The sequence below is a fragment of the Diabrotica virgifera genome, chromosome 3, assembly GCF_917563875.1.
Source record: "Diabrotica virgifera virgifera chromosome 3, PGI_DIABVI_V3a".
NCBI lineage: Eukaryota > Metazoa > Arthropoda > Insecta > Coleoptera > Chrysomelidae > Diabrotica > Diabrotica virgifera.
The window spans coordinates 67,463,401-67,484,125 of NC_065445.1; the positions used below are offsets into that span (position 1 = coordinate 67,463,401).

Consider the following 20,725-nt stretch of genomic DNA (forward strand, 5'->3'; position numbering starts at 1 on the left):
TTGTGTAGTTCATTTTTAGTCTTAGTTTTAGCTTCCTTGTCCAGTTGTGTCATCATTTCGTTAAGATCTTTCATATTGTCTGATATCACCGCTGTGTCATCCGCAGATCTCAGGTTATTCAGCAGTTGTCCATTGATGTTGATTCTTTTGTTGTACCCTTCAAGTTTTTTGAATATATCTTCTAGTGCTTGTGTAAATAATTTTGGGTATATTGTGTCCCCTTACCTAATTCCTCTATTTATTTTTATTAGTTTGGTGTTTTGGTGTGGATGTTTTACTTTAATTATTGCTTTTTCGTACCTAGATGTTTTTTTAACATTTCTGTGTATCGATAGGCGATCCTTCCATTTATTAGCGAGGATTGTATGGCCCAGTGTTGTCAAAATCCACAAAAGCAATATATAGCGGTATTCTCTACTCATTAGCGCGTTCAATGAGTATTTTCATTGTTAGCAAGTGGTCTGTTGTGCTGTATCTTTATGCCCTTGGTAATTATATGTGTTCTTTGTACTACAATATTTACGAAAGTGAGATTATGACTATTGTGTCAGATTTTTTATGATTTCTAAACTGCACCATATGTTTATTTGTAGAATTATTGAGCACTAGCTTTTCATGTTTATTAGATATTAGCTTCTTATTTAGTAAAAAAATATTCTCCATAACTCCATCGCATTCGTGGACGTCCTAAGGATCTTCTTCCTGTCGGGGCTTCCTCTTAGACTAACTTGACAAGGCGGTTATTAGGGAGTCTATTTACATGGCCAGCCCCATATTAGATGTTGTGATTTAATCTCTTGGGCTACGTCGCTAGCCCTGTGCATCTGTTTGACCTCGGCATTTGTTCTCATTCGGTATTGGTTACTATTCGGATCGCGATAAGGTCCAAAGATTCTTCTGAGGATTTTTCTTCAACCTTAGTGGACAATTTTACAGATAGTTAAAAGAATAAATTAATCACTTCTTAGAGTTACTTACTTATAGAGTTTATATACTATCGGTTTACATCATTCTCTGTCTTGACATTCAACAACATTCTCTGTCCGCACATTGATCTACTTGCAGACCTCTTTCATCCATGGCTTTGTTTATTCCTGCCTGCCAACTTTTCCTCGGTCTTCCTCTTATTTTTCTACCTTGCGGTTTCCAGTTTTGTACTTGTTTTGGGATTCTGTTCCCACGCATTCTTTGTACGTGACCAAACCATCTTACTTGTATTTAGTTGATTTCGTCATTTATTGTATGTGTTACCTTCATTATTTCTCGTATCCGTTTATTGGTGACATGTTCTCTTCTTGATCTTCCTGCAGCTCTTCTCCAAAAATCCATTTCGGTGACCTCTAAATACTAGTTTCATCTCTTTTTACCTCACAATGCATTATATTTTCCATTTTTGTGTTATTTTGCCGGTATTAGAGAGATATCGCAAATGCATTTTTATCGCACGCTAATAGCGGAATACGCTATTTTGACATGTACACAAGCGCAGTGTCAATGTTACCCTAATACCGGATGCATATTTACAGATGCTAGCGTGTGTAGACACCAGGGTGTTGAAATCAGTTAGGGTTTGGAAAAACAGTACGTTTACAGATGCTAGCGCGTGTTGACACTACGGTGTTGAAATCAGTTAGGGTTTGGAAAAACAGTACGTTTACAGATGCTAGCGTGTGTTGACACTATGGTGTTGAAATCAGTTAGGGTTTGGAAAAACAGTACAATTACAAATACTAACAGATTGGAGACCAGCGTGTTGAAAGCAGCTAGCTTTTTTAGTGGTTATACATGCATAGATGCTAACGGCTATTGACATTAATACCTACTGCTGTGGAAAAATATTTAAGTGATTTAGGTACTAATAAATAATTAAACGTTGTTGGGATATAAACAATAATATATTAACACAAAAGAACAACATAAAAAATAATGTTGTTCTGAAGCTATTTCCTTGTGGCATTTTTATAATTAACTATTTAGATGGGAAATAAGCCACAATTAAATTGAAAAAATAATTTTATTAATGTTTCGACGCTCAAATCGTGTGTCGTTGTCAAAATACAAAATACTACTAAATTAAACAAAAATGTTGTTGCTTAGTAAAAAATTTTTCTAATAATTCAGACATATATTATACATTTTACAGTATTTTTTAGTAAGCAACAATATTTTTGTTTAATTTAGTAGTATTTTGACAACGACACCCGATTTGGACGTCGAAACGTTAATAAAATTATTTATATAATTGTGGCTTATCTCCCATCTAAATAGTTAATTATAAAAAATAATACATATTAGATAAATGAACAGATCCATGTCCTTTAGCGTTAGGTTGGTTCTCTGTGAAGTTTCTCATCAGGTATCTGGTTCTCTTTTTTCCTTTTGTTGCCTCGGTTTTGGAAAAATAGTACGTTTACAGATGCTAGCGTGTGTTCACACTAGGGTGTTGAAATGAATTAGGGTTTGGCAAAACAGTACATTTACAAATAACACAAAAGAACAACATAAAAAATAATGTTGTTTCGACGCGCAAATCGGATGTCGTTGTTAAAATACAAAATACTACTAAATTAAACAAAAATGTTGTTGCGTAGTAAAAAATACTTTAAAATGTATAAATGTCTGAATTGCCAATATAAATGAGTCAGATTAAATAAATTGAAGACTTAAGTGAATGAAGGTGGTATGTAACTTAACTATCATATTATGCCACTTTTACTGTACCTCTAAAAAGCTTAATAAAAGATATTCTAGTGGATGAAGGAGGTATGTAACATGTAGAATACCATTCCTGAGTGGAAGGAGGTATGAAACATTTTTCGTCTTTTTCAGGTTTAAATTGTTTATAACTCGAAAACTATTAACTTTACAGAAAAATTACAAAAGACCTTTTTTGTTTCCAATGATCAAAAGAACCTAAAATAATGTACACAGGCTAAAAAAATTGATTTTTTAAATTTGTTGCTCATATGTATAAACTGCATGTATAATGCTCATAGAACTGCATATATGTAGAGTATTATTTCATGCCACATACCCCCTTCATCCATTCAGATAAAGGATAGTTATACAAACTAAAATTAATGGAAGAAGGCGGTATGTACAGTTTTTATTTATTTTTAGAAAAAATACTAAAAATCAAAACAAATTATCAACATTATATTATGTAAAGGAATGCGTATAGCAATATAAATAAAACCAAATGTGAGCGGCCGTGGAGTAACGGCATAAACGCTGGCCTCATACGCCAGTAGACGTGGGTTCGAGCCCTGCCAAAGACAAACCATTTTCATTTCCAATAATGACACGAGCCGTCTCACCGTGCCTCGGAGAGCACGTAAAGCCGTCGGTCCCCCTGGGCTAGTGTACATCGGCACTAGTTACTTAAAACAGGGTTAAAGATGTAAAAGGCGCCGGAACTATCCGAAAGGATCTCCCCGGCAAAAATGCCATACGATATTATTATTAATAAAACCAAATAACACAAACAATATTTTCATGATAAAAGTAGAGGAATAAAAATTTTAACTGCCCATATCTAAAAAGGTAGGCTTTGTAACATATAGTATTTTTACTACAAAAGCAAGATTACGTAGGTTAAAATTTTTGACGTAAAAGCACTGTCAAAACATTAGAATGTGACTTTTCATCATGGCCACGTTAATAATATCATTAGGTACGTGTCAGATATTTTTCTTTATTTTTGTTTACTATAAAAATAATATCTATAATTCTTTATTCTAATTAATGATGTCAATCGGATTTCATCAATTGCCGAAATATATTAATCATATGCCAAAATATTTGAAGAAAAACGTAATCGCGATTACATTGAGAATTTTAGAATTATATTAATTAAATAACCAAGAACATTTATTATTATCAATAATATAAATTTTCTAAAACAATTATTTAAGTTCAATATTCCAAAAAATAATAATTTTAGTTAAATATTTTAGACATTCGTACACTACTCATACATTCAAACGCAAATGACAGTTCAGTGTTGCTGGTTGCGGTCAATCATTAATATACATATACTAATTAATATATTTCGGCAAGTAATGAAAACTAATTGACATCATTAATTAGAATAAATAATTATAGATATTATTTTTATAGTAAACAAAAACAAAGAAAAATATCTCTGACAAGTAATGATATAAACGTGGCCATGATGAAAAGTCACATTCTAATGTTTTGACAGTGCTCATACGTCAAAAATTTTGACCTACGTAATCTTGCTTTTGTAGTAAAAATACTATACCTCCTTCTTTCACTTAGGTCTTCAATTATTAGAAGAATTTTTTACTAAGCAACAACATTTTTGTTTAATTTAGTAGTATTTTGTATTTTGACAACGACACCCGATTTGGGCGTCGAAACGTTAATAAAATTTTTTTTCAATTTAATTGTGGCTTACTTCCCATCTAAATAATTGATTATACAAATGCCACAAGGAAATAGCTTCAGAACAACAATATTTTTTATATTGTTCTTTTGTCTTAATATATTATTGTTTATATCCCAACAACGTTTAATTATTTATTAATACCTAAATCACTTAAATATTTTTCCACAGCAGTATTATATAAAATCAATGTCAATAGCCGTTAGCATATGCATGTATAACCACTAAAAAAGCTAGCTGCTTTCAACACTCTGGTGTCCAAATCTGTTAGTATTTGTAAATATACTGTTTTTCCAAACCCAAACTGATTTCAACACCTTAGTGTCAACACACGCTAGCATCTGTAAACGTACTGTTTTTCCAAACCCTAACCGATTTCAACACCGTGGTGTCAACACGCGCTAGCATCTGTAAATATGCATACCGGATAACGTGTCCCGCTATTTAGGTCGAAATAAGGGACGGTAATAACGTTAACGCTAATTTACATTTGGGATGAAACATAAAAATAATTTATAGAATACAAATTTTATAAACTAAAAACTGTGAATCATCTTGTTTCTTGTGTTCAGAAACCTGTGTGTTATTTTGTTTACAATAGTCTACCTTTTGTGTATTTAGGATATTAGTTATTCAGATATTTTATATTATTTTTATACTGACTATCTATATTTTACTTACTTACTTACTTAGTCCTAAGCCTTTCTACCTTTAGGTGTAAGGCTGGTGGAGTTGAGTTTGGCATTGTAGTCTCCATGCTTTCCGATCTTGCGCTAGGTTTCTTGCACTTTCCAATGTCAATCCCTTCTTCTCGACTTCTTTCCTGATTTCATCTACCCACATAACTCTTGGTCTCCCTCTTTTGTTTTTCCCCTGCACTCTCGTTTCGAACACTCGTTTTGTTAGCCTCTCGTTCGACATTCTACACACGTGCCCGAACCATCTAAGTTGTCCTTCTACTATTTTTTCATTGATTGGTTCTAGTTTTAGGTTTTGTCTAATTGTTTCGTTTCGTATTTTGTCTGTCCTTTTTCTGTTTGCTATTTTCCTCAGGAACCTCATTTCCATAGCATTGACTCTGGATTTTTGTCTCCCCGTCAATGTCCATGTCTCGCTGCTATACATGATTGTTGGTCTAACTACTGATTTAACGACTGCCGTTTTTACTTTTTCCGGTATCCCTTTTTTTCCCAAAAAATGTTGTTTTCATAGTGTTAAATAAGCTTCCTGTTCGTCCCATTCTCTCGTTTATTTCCATGTCTTGTTTACCATTTGATTCGATTATTACTCCTAGGTATTTAAAATATTCCACTTGCTCTAGTTGTTTCCCGTCTAATTCTATTGCGTGTGTCTTCCTCGTATTTGAAATTATCATTGTTTTTGTTTTCTCTGTATTAATTTTCATATTTATGTTTGATAGTTCTTCTTCTAGGATTTCAAGATTGTTCTGTAAGTCTTCTCTGTTTTCTGCTATCAATACCATGTCGTCTGCAAATAGTAGCTCCGATAGTTCAGTCTGTTTCATTTGCCAGTATCCTAATGTTAGTTTTCTCATTCTTCTCTTGGCTTTCTTTATCGCTTCATCCAGTACCACTGAGAATAGCAGTGGACTCAGCACGCATCCCTGTTTGACGCCTTGACTTGTAGAAAATTCTCTGGATTCCTCGTTATTGGTTCTTACTGTATTTGTATTATTTTTGTACATATCCTTTATTACTTCTATTATGTGTCTGTCGACTCCCCTTTCTGTTAGTGTCTTCCAAACGTCCTTTCTTCGGATTCTGTCAAACGCCTTTTCCAGGTCAATGAAGCACATATGTATCTCTCTATTTTTCTTGATTACCTTCTCACTTACTTGTCTTAATGTGAATATTAGGTCTTGCGTGCTTCTGTCCTTCCTGAATCCACACTGTGTGTCTTCCATAGTTGTTTCTATTTGTGTTTTTATTCTTGTCTCTAGTATTCTTGCTAATACCTTCCCAGGGATACTTGATATGGTGATACCTCGGTAATTATTACAGTTTCTCTTGTCTCCCTTTTTGTGTATTGGTAATATAATGTCTTTCTTCCAGTCCTTTGGTAATTCTGCTCTATTTATGATATCATTCATTAGTTCTTTCATGCTATCCATTCCCTCTGTCCCCATGAATTTTATCATTTCCGGGGTGATATGATCCTTGCCTGGTGCTTTGCCCAGTTTTACTCTTTCTATTGCTTTCTCTAATTCCTCTCTTGTTATGGATTCCACTTGTTGTTCTTCATTCCTTTCTTGTATCTCCCCTATGTTGTCCTTGTCTACATGAGTTAGCTCTTTGAAATGTTCTCTCCATCTTTCCATTATTTGTTTTTCTTCTGTTAGTACGTTTCCATTCTTGTCTTTTATATTCGGCATCGTGTGCTCTTTCTTTTGTCTGAGTTGTTTTAATGCGCCGTAGAAGAGTTTTTGGTTTTCCCTATAATTTTTTGTCATTTTTTGTCCAAATATCTCCCATGACCTTTCCTTTCCTGCTTTCACCGCTATTTTAACCTCTTTCCTTTTTTCTTTATATGCTTCGTAATCTTCCGGGTGTTTTGTGCTTAGGTATCTTTTCCATTTGTCTTTTTTGTTCTTTATTTTCTCTCGTATTTCTTCCGTCCACCATTCTGTTCTCCTCATGTTAGTGTTTGCTATTTTTGCTTTCCCGCAAGTTTCCTCAGCTGCTTTGATTATGCTGGTTTTTAGATATTCCCATTTTTTTTCTATATTTGTATTTTTTGCCCTACCTTTCAAAGTATTATCTAAGTTTTCTTGGAATTTCTTCTTATATATTTCCTCTTTTAATTTGTAACTTTTTATTTTTTCATTTACTACCTTTCTTCTCTTTTCTTCTTTTTCCTCTGTTGTTCTCATTCTCATTATTACTAGATGGTGGTCACTGCCAATCTCCGAGCCTCTTTTCACTTTCGTATCCTGTACTCTTTTCCATTTGTTGCTGCTTACCAAAAAGTAATCTATGATTGATTTTTCGTTTCTGCTGTCTTGTACTCTCGTGTATTTGTGTACTTCTTTATGTTTAAATTTTGTATTTGTTATAACTAGTTTATTCTCCATACATATTTCTATTATTCTTTCACCATTTCTGTTTAGCATTTCTTCTCCTTCTTTTCCCATGCACTCCTCTATTCCGCTGTTGTTGTTTCCGACTCTACCGTCTATCTATATTTATTGTTGGTTAAATCATTAAAATTAAAATGCATGTCAACCTGCTCAATATCCAAAGTCATTTTTCAATAAAAACATTTATAGTATTCCTCAACATTAATTTCTAGGTTATATTTAATCCCAAACGTCGGTTGTCATAATAACGTTAACCCCCCCCCCCAGAACATTTGCGATAACTCTCTTGATGGCTGTGTTGAAATAGACCATTATCTGTTATTTACGTCTTGACACGGTATTAACGTTTGCCTTTGCGATATCTCTCTATTAGCGCCCTCATCACTGTATAGTGTATGGTCATTCAATGGGAGTCCAATGTTCTTGCATTTCCGTTTCCATTTTTCAGAGCTTGTTCTAAATATATTTTAAAAAGTGTTGAAGAGAGGCAGCATCCTTGTTTGAGCCCCTTATTTGTCAAAAACCCTTCGGCGAGTTTGTTTCCTTGTTTAATTTTCGTGGTCGTGTTGTTATAAAATTTTTTTATTATTCTTATGATTTCCACGTTTATATTTGTATTCTCCATTGCCTCCCATACTTATAGAGTTTAATAGAGTTTATAGAGTTTGGTAGTCTAAAATCATTACTCCTTTTAGATCTTGAAAATATATTACAAATATTTAAACCGTCTATGTAAGGCCGGCGCCCACTTATACGGAACAGTCCGCTACGAACGGACCGCGACGTTCGGCATTTTAATATTTGCGTGTATTGAAATGGCTCAGCGCGATGTGCTACGATTCCTTAAAGGAGGCGCTGAGCCATTTGAATACACGAAAATATTAAAATGTCGATCGTCGCGGGCCGTTCCGTAGCGGGCTGTTCCGTATAAGTGGGCGCCGGCCTTTAGTCGTAGCTATATTTGAATTTAATAAGTATACCTTGGTTACTTAACCTTAAAATGTATGTCCAGATTTTAGCTGTTTTATAATGGGACATTTAAATGAAAACCAGTGCAATCTTATCACAATTTTATTTTTTGTTATGGTAGTTCATATTTTTATTTCAGTTTTATTTTATTGAATGCGTGGCTTATGTTCAATTATATAAATGTCGACGGTTCCGTAAAAAAGACCTAAAACAAACTGCCCAATCTCTTCAGATAAACAGAAGTACTGATGTCATAGTAATGTTGAGTTTTCTTGGAAAAGTATTGGTTACATCTTTCTTTTTGGAGGTAGCAAACACGAAGGGTATTTTCAAAGGCGTTCTCTCCTGCCGATTTGGCCTGTCAAGGACAATATTTTTTTATACACATAAACTTAGACTTCTTCACCGACACGCATAAAGTGGTAAGGTATGGTTACTTATTTAATTGTATTATTTTTTTAATGGAAGGAAAGCTATAGCTCTGCTAGGTTAATGCATGTTTGGGATGACAAAAGGAAATTGTCAAATAGAACTAAATGGATTATAAATTAGATTCAGAAGGGCAACCATTTGGATACTCGTTAAAAATACTTTTCTCTATACAGTGATGTACTGATGAGAAATAGTGAATTTATCGGTACGAAGTAAACATAGGCAGGGCGTTTGGTACGCAGTAACGGCAATCGCCTTAGCTTTGTTCGTGGAGACAGTCCATGACTGGTTTCTGACTGAGTTGCATGCGCAGTTCCGTTTTCAAGAGCTTGAAAACGGAACTGCGCATGTGAATCAGTCAGAAACCAGTCATGGACTGTTTGCGAACAAAGCTAATATAAACAATGTGTTTTGGGAAAGGCCGGATGGGAGAAGGTCTATAGGACGGCCTAGAAAAGCATGTGACTATTTTTGTTTTCATGTTGGTTAGTCATTGGACTTTGACTTACTCTTGACAACCAGTGGAAAAGGGCCGAAGTAATTGTTTCAGTTTTGTTTTTCAAGTACTAGAAAACACAAAACTAAACACAAACTCAACTGTCTGTTTAATAGAAAACCTCCATAATGTAGTATATATATAGTGATGGAATATAAATATATAATACAAAAGATGGAAAACATATTAAGTTGTAAGATAAAAAGAGATGAAACTAGTAGAGGTGGGAAATTTAGCTATAAAACATATAGATTTATATTATATTGATTGTTTCCCACCTTTAGACGTATCAGAGGAGTATGTCAACTAAAAGTCTCACTGTTACAGTGGTAATTGCCAAACTCGTCCGATACGTCTGAAGGTGGGAAAGAATCAATTATGTCAATTATAAATGTAAATTTATAGGTTTATATCGCTAAGTTTCCCCCCTCTAATAGTTTTATCTCACAACTTAATATGGTTTCAGTCTTTTACGTTATTCTGCCGGTTATTAGCGCACTCATCACTGTATAGGGTATAGGTATAACATCATAACATTGAACTAGCGTAAATTAGATGAAAAACTCAACTTTCAAAAAAATACAATAACAAAATAAAAAGTTCCACATATTTTCTAGACATAATGTACTACAAATAAATTAATAGTAATATCCGGAGTTATTATTTTAAACTAATAAAAACCGTTGACATTTATTATAGGTTGTGTTATTTATTAGTCACTTTTATAATACATGACAACTCAAATATCTAAACCTTGAAATGAAATTATTAGTTTTAACATTTTACAGACTGGCTGTAGTCTTTAGTCTCAGATATCACAAATGAATATGTAAAAGATTCGAAAGTTTCATAATCATAATTAAATATTAATTTAAAAGGTGATCTTATTAATTATTTATATTATTTTAATTTATTATTTTAAGTATCGACATGTAAATACAACATTTCAACTTTTATACTGGTTTCATTTTACCTGTTTTTTCCAATAAAGAAACAAAACAGACACTGGCTTGGTTTCAACCAGGCCTTGAAAATCAACAATGGTTTTAATGACAAATTTTTTGGATTATTACAAATTTTTGTTAATGGTTGATACAATGATTCTAAAATATATTATTTCTCAATTAGGGTTTCAAGTGAAATATCGGTATCAATAACAAAAACGAACAGACTAGAAAAAAAAATACAAATAGTCAAACAAATAGCTATGAAGAATAATACTCTACCCAATGAAGAAATAAACCTACCTATTTCCGCAGCAAAATGAATCGCTATGCAACTTTTTGCATTCGATTCGGAAAAGCCGGATTCCAATAAATTAATTTATTATAACAAAACAAAAGCAAATTTGACATTTAATAATGCATTAGTTAGATGGCTCTACTCGAGTTACTTGGGAACAAAAAAAGAATGAAGAAAATTGCTCCATGGGAAGCCGAGGAAATGCATTTTTTAAAATATACCGATTTTGAACTTTGAGATTTTTGATTGGAATTTTGCTATTTTTGGCAATTTTTAAATTGCCAAACGATAAACTTACTACAAGTGTACATTTTAACGTTAAAAACACACGAATTTTGCTATTTTGGCAATTTTCACTGGTAATATCGATAGTTTTTATTATAATAATATATGTTATGAGTAGGTACTTTAAAGATATGAAAATTAGTGTGGAGAAAGACGACAAAAATAAAAAGGTGATGGCTCAAAAACTATGATCCTATTGTTTATATCTTTGCTGTAAATACCGGTCAACTTTGATCGGTTGTATCTCAGGAACCACTCATCACAATTAAAAGTTTTTTCTTTCAAAAGAAGTGTCCTGCCGTTTTTTTTCAGTTCCGTTTTCATGATTTAATTTAATTTAATATTTCCCGAGATATTCTATTTGTTTATAAGCCAAAAAATTGTTTATAATTTTAAAATATTCCTGAGGCCGCTTAAATAGTCTAATTTCAATTCTGTAAAGTACATTACATAGGTAAAATCATAATTTTTGTTATGTATCATGATTATTGTGGTTATTATAGCGACCGTAAATTTTTAATTAACAATTCAATTGTTGCTAAACTGTTCAGTCAATTTCCATCGGCTTCTGGAATTATAATCTATACGAAAAGAGCTTTTATATTACCAAGTTATTTAATTATTGATAAACAATTACTTCTCGTGGAGTTATAGAGCAAAAATTGAAAAAAACACGATTTGTCGGCGCCATTTTGTTTATAAAAAAAGTAGCACACTATCTGCGGACTTTGCATACCTATAATATTAATATACAAGGTGAGGCAGATAAAGGGCCTATTAGAAATATCTCGAGAACTAAAGGCAACATACTCATGAAAATTGGCATGAAGGGGTTTTGGAGGATGATCTATTAAATGAAAATATTTTCATCTCTTTGCAACTTCCGGTTATACCGGAAGTTGCTTATAACTTCGTTTTTTTTTAAATGGGACACCCTGTATATTTTTACATTTTTCGATTCTCTTTGATGTCTTCTTTCTTAAAATATCAGGTTTTGTAATAGTATACAGGGTATTTTAAAAGATAATTACGTTTTTTTATTAATTTCGTAGCAAAATTAACAACCTGTAGAATTTTTGTAGTTTGACATCTAAAACTCTACTTACGTTCAAATGATTTTTAATATACTCTACTATTCATTAGTATCGCTAAATTTTTAATTTTAGTATACAGGGTTCGTCGAAACTCGGAATGGGTATTTTCTGAGTTTTCTTAAATGGAACACCCTGTATTTTAGTATTGTAATGAAATGATATTTTATGGTACTTTTTTATTTCTTAAGCATTCCCTATACCTAACTGCTTTAATTTGTGCTTAATTGTTAATCGCACCAACAATCTTAACTACGTAGGTATTTTGATAGCTAAACCATTATTGGTAATTTTAAGGACCAGTCTGGATTAATACGTATTTATTTCTGAAAAATTATTTGGGATTGAGTATTTTCACGGCCAACCTAATAAAATTTTACGTATTTTTTGTTGCAATTAATGTTTAGCTTGAATCACCAATAACTCTCAAATTAAAGCAGTTAGGTATAGGGAATGATTAAGAAATAAAAAAGTACTATAAAATATCATTTCACTACAATACAAAAATACAGGGTGTTCTATTTAAGAAAACTCAGAAAATACTCATTCCGAGTTTCGACGAACCCTGTATACTAAAATTAAAAATTTAGCTATACTAATGATTCTTAACAATAGTAGAGTATATTAAAAATCATTTGAATCTAAGTAGAGTTTTAGATGTCAAACTACTACAATTCTACAGGGTGTGAATATTGCTATGAAATTAATAAAAAAACGTAATTATCTTTTAAAATACCCTGTATAATATTACAAAACCTCATATTTTAAGAAAGAAGACATCGAAGAGAATCAAAAAATGTAAAAATATACAGGGTGTCCCGTTTAAAAAAACGAAGTTATAAGCAACTTCCGGTATATCAGGTTTTGTAATAGTATACAGGGTATTTTAAAAGATAATTACGTTTTTTTATTAATTTCGTAACAAAATTAACACCCTGTAGAATTGTTGTATTTTGACATCTAAAACTCTACTTAGAGATGAAAATATTTTCATTTAATAGATCATCCTTCAAAACCCCTTTATTCCAATTTTCATGATTCTGTTGGCTTTAGTTCTCGAGATATTTCTAATAGGCCAGTTATCTGCCTCACCCTATATACAGTCATAAGATTCGATTCCAGCAATAAAATTGCTGGTAAATACCTTTTCCCAAAAATGGCCTATTCTCCGATAATCTGCCCAGACTATAATGAAAATTGGGTTTCAAACTCAAACTTGCTGATTGTGTAGCGAATTGTGCGTTCGGTAGGCCGATTATGTGGACCATAAGATGCTCTCAGCGCAGGAAACACATTCCTCGTAGAACGCCAATTTTCGTAATACAGCTGAATAATTTCTAGACCCTTTACCGAGCTAACTCTTTCCATGATGAAGTGCCAAACAATACTGAACAAAAACACAACGTCAGGTGACACGATTCATGCACAATTTCCCATCAAATCTCCACAAAACAAAAGAGTTCATCTAAATGAATGACCTATAATAAGTAAATGGAAGATGTACAGTAAGTCAATTAGCTGCAGTATGACCGGAGTAGAACGGATGGCGTCCAAAAAAATAAAACCTTTCTAATTTTAGAGGCCAATGTCTTAACCCATTCGTTGTCGATCGAAGAGGATGGAACTTGGCTAGGAACCAGTTTGTTGAACGGCATCTAACTGAAGTAACCGTATCACTTGCTGGCGAGTGAACGGCACCTGACTTAAGTAACCACATCACGCGCTGCCGCGTGATCGGCAAAGAATGGGTTAATTTTTGTATATGTAGGTCGTTTGCTAATAAACCTTACATTCATAAGCCTCCTTCGAGTTAAGGTAAAACCTATACCGATTGATGATTTCTGTTATGCGAGATATTACTGGTTATAAATTTTCCGTGTTGTCTAAGAAGATAATTTTATCGTGCGCATAATCCTAATATTCTTCTTTGAAAATACATAGGTACTCTTGTACTCAGTGCATGTTGAACAACAGGGATGATTGAATAAATCCTTTTCTTCCTTTTAAATTGAGACTGCCTCTGTTAACAGATCTACTTTTACGTGACCTTTTTGGTTTTATTGTTGTTGATATTTAAGGTATGTATCTAACAGGTTATTGCAAGGTATGTATGTATATTAATAGGTTTTAGGACCGATTTTAACTTGTGTAAGGTCTATACGTAATTTATTCAAACTGCTCCACACAGTGGAGCAAACATTAAAATACAACTGTATAATCCAGAAAATTTGTCATTATCAACATCAAATTGTAGTAGCAATGTTAAGGAATACTATAATATTAATTACATTACTACTAAGGCAATATAACATTTTTTGACCTTTGAAAAAAAAACTCACTTTATGAAGTATCTATCGTAAGAATGCAAAAAAGTATTTTTGAATTAAATCAGTAAGGCCTATTACATAAATTACATAAAACATATAAAAAGATTGAACTCTATCCTTATGAAGCAAATTGGCTTTAAGCTCTTAGCATCCTTTGCATTTTATCACATACTTCCTGTAGATTTTCATAGTCGATCTGATTTTAGTGTTAACACTGTAATATATTTTCTCAGTATTTTAGTTAATTCATTCTCTCTCTCTCTCTCTCTCTCTCTCTCTCTCTCTCTCTCTCTCTCTCTATCTATCTCTATCTATCTCTCTCTATCTCTCTCTCTATCTCTCTCTCTCTGTATTTTTGCATAATTTGCTCTAGACTCTAGAGGGTTCTTTATAATATTGATACAATTCGTTGGTGAACCTTAGTCTTCACATAAATACCATTGTCGTATGGGTCCCAATATCCTTATCAATATCTAAAGTATTAAAAAAGTTTATTGCCTTTTCTGTCATGATTCATGTTTCTACGCCATGTTATTATTGGTTGTATGATAGTTTTGTATATTTTGAACTTTACTTCCCTTTGGATCCAAATACCTGCGACAGATAGAAGTATGGTTTGTTAGCCAGCATGATCCGTTTCCGTATTTCCTCTTCCTCGTTGTCGTCCTCACTAATCTGTACGCCCAGGTATTTGTCAAATTTTGCAAGTTTTTGTCACACTAATCATATGCTTCAAGCATATTCCGTGTTCCAAATTCAATGTTCATGTTTATTTTTCTTTGCTGAGTTCATCATTGTGAACTCCGCCCGGTTGTCTCATTAGCTATTGTATCCGCAACAATTGAATTTTACAAGGGATGGTTGTAAAACTTCGCTCAACCTGCTATTCCAAACTCCCTTCTTCGTCAGTCCTGGCTCCACATTCCACTGGGGGTTAATTACCCAATTTCCAGTTTAGGTTGCTCAGGTTACTGATGTGTACCAACTTGCAGGTGAAGATAGGGATTGACTAGAAAGAGCTAAGTCGTGCCAATAGAATGTGGCATCATAAATTGCGTTACACTACCCCTTTACACACCTCTATTGTACCAAAGATATTTATGTCAAACAGCAACAAAAAACATTAAAAAAAATTTAAGATAATTTGCATTTTTTTACATTAGTCTTTGACCTACATAACAAAATGTTTCTTTTTCCATTGCTATTACAACCTAGGTACAAAGTAAGAACTCTATACAATACCTAAAATTTTCAAGATGATCAGCTACAACTACCTCTAGAGCCTGAAACATTTTTTCAGGTTCAAACGTACAATGGTAGTGTTAGAACTCAAGAGACCTCATTAGAACAAATACAAGCTGAAGCTTCTTCGCGCGCCATTGAAAATCAGTACAGTTTCGTTTAAGTACAGGTAGAAGGTAATTTGTTCCTTAAAAAAAAACAACTTTTTGAGCTTAAATATCTCTTTTTGTTATAAAATCATAGATTTAGTACGGTTTGCGAGGATTAATTGAATAGGCCTAACATGAATGCGCGGCATTTTTTTGTAGGATTATATTTAACATACTATACAGAATAAGCCAAATAAAAACAAGATATACGCAATTAATACAGTGTATCGGAACTACATTTGAAATAGTCGACCAATATAAAAGTTCGATACGCATAAATCAGTAGTGGGCAAAACATTTTTAATGGTACGTGGACCACAAAATTTAAGAAATTCTAAAGGAGGGCCAGAATTATAGAAAAAATGCATTTTTTGTTAAAGCGCGCTGTTAAATTTTCACATGTAAAAAATATTATATTTTTTACTGTGTTAAAGCTGTAATTACACCCTTCAATTTTAAATAATAATAAAGCCAACCCTGTTCAATAGTAGCATTTCATCCCTCCTTTTTCTTACCTTCACTCCTAATCATACAGACAACTACGGCTTGGACAGTGGAGTGAAAGAAAAAACCCTCTTCTCCTACAGCCCGTCGAAGGGTGAGCTTGTATTCTCGTACCACTTGCCACGCGTGAGGGTACAACCGGTCTCTTCTATAGCGCCCACCTGAGGGTCAACACCGAGCTCTCTCTACTACGATCCGTCCAAGGATCAACTCCTGTACCACTCACCTTAGCGTTGAGGGTTTATACTATACTCTTTCAACAGCACCCACCCGAGGGTCAACTTGTATAATCCCGTGCCATCCACCAAGCGTTGAAGGTACAAGAATTCTTCTCCTATGACGGCTAAGTCGCGAACATATATATATATATATATATATATATATATATATATATATATATATATATATATATATATATATATATATATATATATATATAATCGGTTCATAACGTTCTACGACGTCTTCCGATTCCCAATCGCCATTGCTCTCGATCGTAGCACATGTCTTCGTTCAAGCATCTTTCTCTGATTTCCCTATGGATTCCTTCTATCCAGCTTTTCCTAGGTCTTCCTCTTTTCCGCCGTCCTTTTGGTGCCCATCGTAGCACTTGCTTGGGTAATCTGTCTTCATCCATACGTTGTACGTGGCCAAACCATCTTAGTTGCTTTGTTTTTATATCGTCCATTATTGTATGCTTTACATCCATTATCTCCAATATTCTTGTATTTCTGATTTTTTGTATTCTTGATATACCAGCAGATCTTCTCCAGAAGTCCATTTCAGTTGTTCTGAGCATATTTTCGGATTTTTCTTTAAGTGGCCAAACTTCGCTGCTGTATGTTATAATGCTCTTAACAATGCTGTTATAGATGTTGCGTTTATTTTCTTTGGATATACTTTGGTCCCATAGGATTTTGTTCAATAATGCGATAGCTTTCCTTCCTTGTGTGCACCTTTCTTGGATATTCTTGTCCAACGTTCCATCTTGTGTAATTTTAAGACCCAAGTATTTATATTCCTGACAGTGATTAATAGTTATTTCATTTTCCAACGCTAGATCCTGCTGTATACCTCCAACGCACATATATTCCGTTTTCTTGGTACTCACTTCTAAACCCCAGTTCCGGTACTCTTCTATGATTTTTCGGGTCATATATTCAATATCGTGATAATCCTGGGCCATAAGAATCTGATCATCCGCAAAACATAGAGTGTATAGCATGTTATCATCATTTAGCGGTATACCCATATTCTTACATTTCCTTTTCCAGGATTTCAAAATTTGCTCTAAATATATTTTAAATAGTGTCGGCGATAGACAGCAGCCCTGTTTAAGACCCTTATTCACTTCAAATCCTGACGAGATTTCCTTGCCTAGTTTAACTTTTGCTATATTATGTTGGTATAGATTTTTTTTTCGCGAACACATCTCCGCAAAATAAGACAACATAATTAGATAGTCATAACCCTTAACCGATACGAACAATAACAATTCGTGCACGAACAGGTAATTCGCGAGTGTTACGGCATACACGAGTTCACGGTAGTTCAAACGCGAGACACGTGGAACATGGAACAGTCAATTCGTGTGACCGGCATTAGTGCTCGAGACAAAAAGCGCGACAAGGCTTCACAGTTTGGTAAGACTTTTTAAATACATATGAATATTGTCTGTTGATAAAACCCGTTTATATTCCCCGTTAAACCCAGCAAACCTCATACAGTCCAACCCTGAAATTATATTTATAATTTCACATATATACAAGCTTTACCGTACACGGGCCATATAGTCTAGGCGCCAAATAGAGGTCACCGTGTCATTTTCAATTCTGATGGAGAAACTCAACGGTTTCTTATGGATTTTGGGCTGCTGATTACGAATTTCGAGAGGGGATTTCGATCCGGGTGGTCAAAAAATTGTTATAAACAATTTAATTGTTTATAAATTGTTTATAAGGCTCTGGCTCATAAACTAAAAAAAATAAAAAAAATGTTTCATTTCCTAATAAAAAACGAGGAAACAACCGTTTACTAAACTTAAATCCAACAATTAGAACTCAAGATATTGTAAAATTAGTGCACAATGCAAATTGCAAAATAAATATTTTTCGAAGCTTTACCGATCGTAAGTCGACTTCTACGCACGCAAATGAGCCTTATAAGGTGTCCTTTTAAAGCTTAATTAGGAGGCTTCCAAACAAAGTTCGTTAAATTATTTGATCTTCATTTGTTTTAAAGTTATATTCGTTTGAAGTTATAATTTTCTTAAAAAATTGTACATTAATTTGTTTATAAAGGTTTCAAGCAAACTTGAGCTATAAACAGTTATACTTTAATTCACAATAATGATAAAACAACTCAAAAGAAACAATTTGAACTTACGAAAATGTTCGTAAGTTTATTTTTGGCTAAGATGTCGATATTTTAATGGCGCGCTATGAGGCGCAAGATTGGCTCACAGTCAAGTAAGTATGTATTCTTCGACGCTTTATCGATCCTAACTCGGCTTCTACGCATGAAAATGAGCCAATATGTGATATACATATAAAAATGGATCGAGTTCTTTTGCAGCATCATCATTGCATATAAAACGAGCATTTATGATGTGGCGGCATACACACAATTAACGGGCCTTGATGATGCTGCAAAAGAACTAGATCCACTTTATATGGACATCATATAGATAATTAGACTCTGAAGCCTCAAAAAGTTTCAGTTTTACTGCCTACAAGAACAGACTTGTACCACCATGTAACTGTTAAAATTTCGCTAAGAACTTATGCAGATGTAAAAAAGCTGATATTCCCTGTATATCTCTATGCAGATTTGCAGATGCATGAAAAAAATGTTTGTAAAAATAGTATTAGTAAATAATATCAACTTACTTTTTAGTTATACTTCTGAAATATTAGGTTTTAATGTTTTTTTCTCATTTAGTGCAAAAAATAGAAGACAATGTAAATAGAATGAAAGGTGATACGAGGTACAGTATGATGATTTAATTATAAGAATTATATGATAAAATTTTATTAGGATCTTCAAAAATGAAAAATGAAGATAACGTATGTATACATAGAAATTACAATTTGCATCGAGAAGTTAGCGCGTGAACCTTTACGCGGTAGGCCGATCTTGCGCCTCATAGCGCGCGCCATTAAAATATCGACATCTTGGCCAAAAATAAACTTATGAACATTTTCATAACCTCAAATTGTTCCTTTTGAGTTTTTCTATCATTATTGTTCATTAAAGTATAAATGTTTATAGCTCAAATTTGCTTGAAACCCTTATAAACAAATGAATGTACAATATTTTTAAGAAAATTGTAACTTCAAACGGGTATAACTTTAAAACAAATGAAGATCAAGTAATCTAACAAACTTTGTTTGGAAACCTGTTAATTAAGCTTTAAAACGACATATTCTAGGACTTATTTGCATGCGAAGAAGCCGAGTTACGATCGATAAAACTTGGAAAAATACTTATTTTGCAATTTGTAGTTTGGATTGTGCACTAATTTTACAATATCTTGAGTTCTAATTGTTAGATTTAAGTTTAGTGAACAGTTTTTTTTTTGCTTTTTATTAAGGAACAAATTTTTATTTGAAACATTTTTTTGAGTTTATGAGCCAGAACCTTATAAACAATTTATAAACATTTAAATTGTTTATAACAATTTTTTGACCACTCGGATCGAAATCCCCCCTCGAAATTCGTAATCAGCAGCCAAAAATTTATATGAAACCGTTGGGTTTGTCCATCAGAATTGAATATGACACGGTGACCCCTCTGGCGCCTAGACTAATATACTATCCATGTTAATGGACTCTCGGCGGGGCGGATTAAATACTTTCGCGGGCCGTACTTATTTGCACCTCACTGGCATAAATTATAGCTACGTTGAGATCGGCATATATAAAATACCGTTTAACTACCCATCTCATCGTTTAACTATCTTATAGGCGCAAATATTTTACGGCTATCCCTACTTTTTCTTTCTTTACACGGCAAATTATGTGTAGTAAAATTCTCACTGGTATAGAGCTGTAAACATTAGTTGACGATGACATTGTCATCATTAACTTAGAGATGGGTTTTGAATGTTCTAGGATAACCGTTACTTGTATAATCGCTTAAGTTATTCAGTTATTATGATTATTTTTTCACTAGCTATGTATTAAGTTTTTTTTTTGTTTAATGTTTATTTTGCAATCTGTTACATCATACAATAACAATAAGCATACATGTTGATTGGTACAATATGTCGTGAGAGAGAGTTTTTCCAATGAGCCACTCTCTGTATGCACTGTTAAATACTTACATTTATGTTAAAAACAATAAAAATTTATAACTTTACATTATTACATTGATATTAAAAAAATAAAACTATCACAATTTAAAATTAATTTCATATGTACAATTGCTGTTAACAATGGTAGATCCAAGGGCTTCCAAGCTTATTTTAAGCCTTCGGGTTTCT

The 20,725-nt window shown here is 33.2% G+C and overlaps 1 protein-coding gene across 1 annotated transcript in view; it reads left to right on the forward strand.

Moving 5' to 3' along the window:
• The window catches only part of LOC126881883 (SH2B adapter protein 2), a 45,770-nt gene extending 29,988 nt beyond the window's left edge, over positions 1-15,782 (forward strand). The window contains exon 7 of the mRNA XM_050646531.1: positions 15,648-15,782. Coding sequence (XP_050502488.1) covers positions 15,648-15,752 — 105 coding nt within the window. The 3' untranslated portion in view covers positions 15,753-15,782. The remainder of the gene's footprint in view (positions 1-15,647) is intronic.
• The last annotated feature ends 4,943 nt before the right edge of the window (positions 15,783-20,725 follow it).